The sequence below is a fragment of the Rhamphochromis longiceps genome, linkage group LG1 (assembly GCF_057381845.1).
Source record: "Rhamphochromis longiceps isolate RC_006_pf linkage group LG1, R_longiceps_female_GT1.1, whole genome shotgun sequence".
Classification (NCBI taxonomy): Eukaryota; Metazoa; Chordata; class Actinopteri; order Cichliformes; family Cichlidae; genus Rhamphochromis; species Rhamphochromis longiceps.
In genome coordinates, this window is record NC_140557.1 from 26,207,605 (window position 1) to 26,215,850 (window position 8,246).

Consider the following 8,246-nt stretch of genomic DNA (forward strand, 5'->3'; position numbering starts at 1 on the left):
AGACGAAGATAAATTACGCTGATTTTTAAAATGTGCTTTGGTTCCAAACTTAGTGTGCAACAATGAAGAAATCAAGGTTTAAATCATTAACAGTCAGCCAGTAGGGTTGCCAACCGTCCCTTAAAATACGGAATCGTCCCGTATTTCGAAACAAAAGTACACGTCCCGTATTGAGCTAATAAGGGACGCACTTTGTCCCGTAATACAGTGAGAATCAAAAGTAGTCTATAACTTTTAATGGAATTAACGCTTTGTTTGAAAACATAATTCCCAGCCCCTCTCCTGCTTTGTGACCAATGAGCTGACAGCACACTTACGAGTATGACAATTCAGATTACTACTCATCTCATTGGTCGAGGAAAGGTCGCTTACGGAGAAAATACCGGAAGACAACAAATGACCACAACAAGAAGCATGGCCAACAGGGAAACAAACGCCGACACTGCGGTGCAAGTCTCGGACGACAGTACACCTAAAGCTGGGCAAACACTGTGCGATTTTTTCAGTCACGTTATTCAGCTCCTGCTCAAACTGCACGATTGACTCGCAGTTGGTAGGTCACGACGCAGGTCTCACACTATACCGCCCGATGCTCTGATGCGACCTGAGTGCTCACACTGTGCCTCCATAAAATGAAGGTTATAACAGAAAATCTGTCGCGCTCTCTCTCTCCGTCTTACACTCACACAGACACACACACCACTACCATCAACTTTGCTAAATTGCTAATGAAAAACATGATCAGGCAGCTGTGACTGAGCAGCAGTGTAAATCCAACTATTTTCACGGTTGTTGTGGTCGTGATAATTTTGTGATGCCACATCGAAAAGGCTCGGATGAGCTTTCCAAAGTTCTACAAGTTGTGCCTCCATTGCTTGTGTCCAGATCACACGCTGCACAGCCGTGCTGCTCCATCTTTTTCACCGACGTTTACGTGTTTGCGCGCGAGCAGTGTGAGCGGCTGTGGTGACACCCTCACGAGCGATTGATGATCGGGAGCTGGTCGTGAGGTGTTAATCACTTCTCGTTACCCCACGTATACTACACGACGCACGATGAAGGCCAAAATCGGTCCGATCACTCAAAAATCGGCTCAAAATGGGCCAAAAATCGCACAGTGTGAGCCCAGCTTTAGAGCAGCAATGTTTGTTCCCCCTCAGAGAAAGGGAAGAATGGGAAAAGGAAAACACCTGGCTGGAAAAAGTTAATATGGGCATGTGCAGTGAATATCAGCGCTATGTGGCCAGAAGTGTGATAATATAATTTATTTTGTGTAATAAACAACTGCAAGGATAGATGATTACAACAAATTGATGACTAATACATAAAAGTAATACATAGATGAATAATGATGATGAGTTATGATGCGTAATCATCGGAGCAAGTGGGTTTACAAACAGGAGCAGCTGATTAGCATTAGAAAAGCTGAAATAATACCTCAACTGAAGCCAATTGTACTAAATGCACTAAATGTGCACTGTTACAAGAATGTTTTTCTTTCTATTGTTTTCTATTATTTTAAGTTAAGCAGGACAGAGTTCTTTTAAAGAAAGATTTACTTATATTCTCAAAAGTTAAGCATGACAGGCTTCTGTTTAAGAAGGAGACCTGTTTTATTGTGTTAATGTTGTCATTTTGAGCTAAAAATAAATGGCTAAATGATCATTTGTTTCCCATGTGTTCATATCACAAAGAATACACATCTACTTAAATCAAATTCAAGTCAAATGGTTAAAAAAATAATTTCACACACAAAAAAAGAGCTAGAAAATTCACCACACTGGGAAGGGTGAAGACAACTGGGTCGCCCGGCCCTGGCCACGAGGTGTCCCTTATTTATTTTTCAGGGAGTTGGCAACCCTATCAGCCAGAGAGGTGAAAGAGGTGACAAGCTGTAATGAAAATGAGCAAGAGAGATGGCTATGTTCAATTATTTCTGTCTGCCACCTGTTCTGCTCTCACTTTTACTGGGCTACATAAACAGATATGAAAATCCTGTGACTAGAACTGCCTTGCTTCTCTCCCTGGAGACAGCTGCCTTAGTGTTGCATTTCTGCAAGAAATTGGAAATATGGTGTTTACCATATATGGTTCCACAAACAGAAAGAGGCGCATGGCGTATCTCAAAAGTAATATGCAATTAGCTTGAGCTCTTTAGACGTCTGTGCAAATAACCTTTTCTATTATACCGGAGATGGCTGTTAAATTTTCCTGTGTGTTATAACATTTGTGAGATTGCCCCAACCTGTCCCTTTTTAAGTTTATGCGTCTTTAACTAATGGCGTGATAATGTTTTTCTGTCACATTTACAGTATATTTCACGGTCACATCTCATGATGATGGGAAACAAGGACCTATTTGTGTTCATTTTATTTGTGCTCTTGGAACTGTTCAGATATTGTCTTTCTGTGTGTCCTCTTGATTTCGTCCCACCCAGCCAATGTAGAAATTCCATTTAGTATGGGACAACAGATGCTTTTTTTTGGTTGTTTGTTTTGTTTCATTTTTCACATTTTTTTTTCACTTATGCCCAAAAGGAGGGGAAAAAAGTGCTTCTTCTTTTATTATTATTCTTTTTAAAACCAAGTTCTGGATCCGTTTGACACAGGCATGAACACTCCCATAATCAGCCAGAGTGTGCATCCTTCTGCATAGAGATGAAAGCGGGGAACACACACACACACTTATACACACATGCGTGCACACGCCAGCAACAAGAGCACACAAATAAACAGGCACAAACACACAGGGAAGAAGCACAAGCCATTTGGCACAGCCTCTCTGTCTAGGGAGGGCTTCAAAGCCCACTGACATGAATTTATGATAACGGCACTATGCCTTTGCCAAACCTCAACTGTTGTTGTTTTTCCTCTTGCTCCCTCCCCATCCTTTCTGTATGCTTTGCCATCCCCTTGATCAGGGCTTTGGAAATTGCTAGCAGGTGTCCCCCAGTCCCCTTGAAAAGCTATGTGCACGTACTGCATGTGTTCATGAATATAAGTGTGTGTGCATGCGTGTTTTGATAGGGGGAGCCTGATCGGGCACTTCCTTTTTTGCATCATTTCATTAGGACTGGCTCTAGTTCTAAGACTTAAGGCTCCAACTTCCTGTGCAGCTCAGTTCCATGATACTTCTATGAATCTTCTACCCTCTCCCTGTGTGGTTGTACTCAATTCTGTGCTCACTACTGACATAAAGATCACTTTCTTCTCCGTCCACTCACTCCTTCTCCCTTTTTTTCTCTCTGCAGATGAGGATTGTCTGAACTGTACAGAGGAGTGCCGGGTACTCGGTCATTCTGACCGCTGCTGGATGCCCCAGTTCCCCACTGGAGGAAACCAGGCAGAGGGTATCGACTACCGCAACAATATGTTTGTGCCAGCAGGGATGGAGACTGTGCCAGAGACAGAGACCTACGAGACTGTCAACCCCAATGGCAAGAAAACATTCTGTACTTTTGGCAAGGAGAGACGTGACCACACCGTCCTGGTTGCCAACGTCAAGCCCTACTTGAAGGCGAAACGTGCTCTCAGCCCACTGCTCCAAGAGGTACCCTCAGCCTCCAGCAGTCCTACCAAGGGCTGCTTCACCATGTCTCCTTGCTCCTCAGTCAAAAGCCCCGCCGACGGGGCCGAAGGCAAACCACCTCCGGCCACCTGCTCTGGTCACTATGGTCCTCCTGATGGTCAGTACCTGTCACCCACCAAACAAACCAGAGAACAGGGGGTCTACCCTTCCTTGCCTCCTTCAGACCCAGTGGCCAAGGTGCTCGCAGAGGCTCGCTCTAGGATCAGCCAAGAGGCAGCAGGTGAAATGGAGTGTGTCCTGGAGCAGGTGGAGCCAGATGCAAGCCGTGACGGAATGGACGCTGACCAGGTGGTGAGAGACATCGACAAACTATTGCAGGACTGCAGGGGAAGTGAAGCCACTGGCACACTCAGGAAGTGACACAAAGAACTGCAGCAAAAAGAAGTCAAGACGGTAGAGAGAGGAGTAGGGTGCTATTCCACAAACTCTCATACCAAAACTCTCACCAAAACAAACTGAAAAAAGCTTAAATGGCTCTTATGACAGGAGCTCTTTTCACTGTATTTGTCGTAAGAAAACACTGAACATTTAATATATCAGTCATTCAGCACCAGTTTCGGTGCTGAGATCCCTACCAACAGAAAGGAACTTGGTAACAAACATCTGAATTCTTCTGAATTTATAAACTCTTATGTTTTGGATTCCTAAGCAAATTGCAGAGGTTCTCGCCTCAGGCACCTCGCAAGCTTATTATCTAAGTGCCCACCAGCTCATAAGTGTGTTGTTCATGGTCTCGTGAAATCCTACATATTTAAGTGTGTAGGTGGATTTCTGTTATGTGTGATGGACATGAAAAACGATCGAAAAAGGACTATTTATGGTCAGATGCGACAATCGACGTGGACGCAGAAACAAATTCTAATCGTTTTGGGGCAGTCAAAAGACCGAAATCCACAAGCCGACCTTATCCTTTTTGAATTTAATCTAAGTGTTTGGATCCTGTGTCTGAAAAGATTGGTTAATCAGGGGTGTGTTCGCAGGGGTTTGTTATGAACTGGGGGGTCGGAGTGGCTTCAGTGTCCCGCTGAAGGTGAATTATTACCAGTGTAACCATGCTTCTTCTGTCATCTGTAGCTACATGTGTAAGCTGTGTCTGTCTCACACCTCTATTTAAATGTTCACGTTGCTGACCGGTGTAGCTGCACGCACACAAGTTTACACACGTGCACTACACTTTGCGCAAACATACGCTGACACACACACTGATGCCTCACCACACTCAAACAAACACACACACGCACACATAGACACAAATGCTTAAACACAACTGTCCATCTGTGGAATTGTCCTATACATGTACGTCATCAGCTTTCAGTCCCTTGTGTACGGTGAATTATCATGTGTGTGGCTCTGCCTTAAGGCAAGTTGTAAAAAAAAAAAAGGGACATTTTTCCTCAACTGTGAAAAGATGATATCTATATGATTATATAGATGACTGTATGTATGAATCCATGTATAGTGTCCAAATATTAACAAAAATATTTATACATTTTGTAAGAAAACGAAAAAAAAAAGAAGACGAAATGAGGAAACTAAACGAAATGTGTCCTGGCGTTAAGGTCGAGAGCGGCGTATTAACTGAAAGAACTACAGAGGACACTGCCATTGTTTCAAAGACAAATATCCAAAAATATAAGCGAAGAAGAAAATGTCCCTTCACATTCTCACTATACATAATATCATTATATGTGTAAATGTATCCAATTTAGATGTGTTTACATCAAAAAAATTGACATATTTTTTATTGATTTTACTGCAATTTCTGTGCATTTGAGCCAAATTGTTATGTGTACAAAAGCTATATTGTGTATTTTATTAAATTAATATATAGTTGTGTTGCAATATACTTGGGCTTATATTGTATTTGGCAAAAGTTGCCTTAGTAGTTGTCGAACTCTGTGAGTTTGCTTTAGTTTGGGTTTTATGTTGGTGTTTTCTCTTTTGTTTCGTTTTTTTCCATCTCTATTCTGCATCTTTGCAGGCTGGCTTCAGTGCTTTTGAGATGTCGCCTCTTTTTACCCTGAGATCCAGCTGGATCAGATACAATAACTGTTGAAAGCTTCATGAGCCAGCTGATCTAGAATACGGTTCGAACCAACGACAAAAAGCAACAACCACAAGAAAAAAAACAGTTCAAATATTTTTGCTGAGCAGATTTTTACAGGGCAGCTATTTTCTTTAACTAGTATACGTATTTTCTGTTCATTATGTTTTTACTTTATCTCCAAAAAAAGAAACCTGCCATATGGAAAGTGGAGTGGTTTCCTTGGTGATCATAAAACTGCCTTACTGTCTCTGCAGAGAGCTTGTTGTATCTGTGGAGCTTGTGACTGCTTATAAAGCCCTGGTCCACCAGAATGTGCATTTTCTATAAAGGACCAAACGAGGTTCTTTTTTCAGCAGTCTGTGTTGTTTATGTATGTACTCAATACCTGTTAGAATTATCATAGTTTGCAGAGAAACTTGACATCTAAAATTCTATCTGAAGTTCTCTTTTTTTTCCTTTTTTTTGATGTCTTTGCTGTTTAGGTACATGGTTTTATAGAGCCATGTGACTTCGCATTCAGGCTTTCTTAAGAGGAATAAAAAAGATACAGACATTTATTTTTGAAACAATTTTGGCACATTTCGGCCACTCTCTGAAATAATAGCGGGAGGTGCTTTTTCTAATATTCTCTGGTGGTAAAATACGCAGAACAGTAGGCTACTAGATTAGATGTGTTTTGGAAAAATGTGACCACAATCACCAAATGTATGTGGAGATGCAGCCATGAGAGGGAACAGTGACTTCAGATCCATACGACTCCTGGTACGTTTAACACCGGGAAGAGCTGAATGGGAATCTCAACAGCAGATATAACACCCTCAGTCCTGTGAACACATCACATCTGAGTTCTTTTGCTTCCTTTTTCTTAATTGAGATGCATGTTTGGACATTCTCTTGTCAGTCTGCCATTTTGTTGTACCTACTTGCCATGTTTTTTTACATTTTGTGCATTCCACCCTTCATTTGCTTACTTTTCTCCTCCTAAGCCACTGGCTTTCTCGCCTCTGTGGAGCAAAGTATGCGTTGCCTTTTTCTCCTCTCTTTCATCTGCAGAGTATTTGGTTTCGTCTTACCCTTGCTCTTTTTCCTGGGAGATGGCAGAGGCTGTTTTTAGAGAGGACTTGGAGGATTTTGACAGAGGAAGAAAATATTTATGGCTCTTTTTAAATGAGTTTTTTTCCTCTCTCCTTGTTGTTATCTCTTTCAAATATCTGGATAAATCAAGCAAACCTGACATTCACAACATACAAACAGTTAAAATGTGCTGTTCTACGAGCACGCTACAACTGTGATCCATAAAAAAAGTCTTGTCACACACACATACACAAAAATAACACCAAGGCACTTCAGCTACACACTGCCTTTTATTTAAATGCTAGCCCCTTGGAGGTAAAGGCTCAAAGAGAGGGCAAAACACTACCCAGACAAATGTGACACTTCCACACTTTTCTTCATGCTTTATTTTTCTTTTTATCTCTTTGTGCTCAGTCTTCATGCTCGAACAAGCTTTCTGTGCGTGTGTGTGCGCGTGCAGAATTCACTTTCATGCCTTCATATTTTGACTAAACACTCCTTGATTTCTGTTCCTTCTTTTCGAGAGGTTTAATTCGCCCTTAAATTAAACCGCTTTTGTTGCACTGTCTCTTTCTTTTTTTCTTTTTCTTTTTTTTTTTACTTTGACATTCACTGAACAACAAAGGTCAGAGGTCATCCCAGGATTCTTGAGCCCTGCTGCTGAAAGTGCTGTCCCCTCTAATGGCGTTCCACAGGCCCAGCCACTGTCTGTACGCTCCCAAACGTGAGGGCAAATGGGGAAATGAGCTGGGTTCAGTGGACAGAAGGTATTCTTTAAAGCCATGGCCCCTCTCTCAGGCTTTTTGCTGTTTAATAAAGCAGAGGCTGCTGCTGAGGTCAACACATAGTGGGAGGTGGAGCACAATGTAAGGCCTTTCATTGTTGTCTAATTACACACTGTTGGCATCATACACTGTTAGCAGTGCATTACTGAACTCTAGAGTGGGTTATTTTTGACCACTTGAGACTGTTGGTTTTATCAAGTGATTAGGACAGGGCCTTGTTGAATGTGGCTAACCACCTCTGGTCTCTGACTCACACCGACGCAGGTGCACATGGACTCAGACAGCCACTGCTTCACACACACAGACAACATGCCTTTTTTTTTTTTGGTAGTTACAGCAAGCACCCAATGTTTGTCAGTGTTGTCCCCTCACCCTCCAGGCCCGCACTGATAGCATAGGACTCCACGCTACAATGGGCAGCTGGTGAAAAGACCAGAGACATTCATTTGTATGGATTATTTCAACTGCTATTGTCTAAAGGCTGTGTTCATTGTGATCTATCTGAAAAAAAAAAAGAAAAAAAAAGATGAAAAGTTCAAATAAAAAAAGCAATTACTAATAACGTTTGCTCTTGTCCTTTTATGAGCCGGTTGAGGATTGGTTAGTCGCAGCTTTGTTTTGATTTCCCCTTCGTCTCCCGAGCGATAACCTCACATGTGCGTCCACGGAGCCAATCTTTTTCTTGTCAAATAGAAATGCATTGTTTACTCAGCGAGTGCCAGATTAGTTTGGAACAGATAAAAGACTTCAGA

The 8,246-nt window shown here is 42.0% G+C and overlaps 1 protein-coding gene across 2 annotated transcripts in view; it reads left to right on the forward strand.

Annotated features, from left to right (window-relative positions):
- pcdh17 (protocadherin 17) overlaps positions 1-8,044 on the forward strand; it is a 72,040-nt gene extending 63,996 nt beyond the window's left edge. For both annotated transcript variants that reach the window (XM_085403591.1, XM_085403594.1), the window contains exon 5: positions 3,251-8,044. In XM_085403591.1, coding sequence (XP_085259717.1) covers positions 3,251-3,948 — 698 coding nt within the window. In that variant the 3' untranslated portion in view covers positions 3,949-8,044. The remainder of the gene's footprint in view (positions 1-3,250) is intronic.
- Positions 8,045-8,246: the final 202 nt, after the last annotated feature.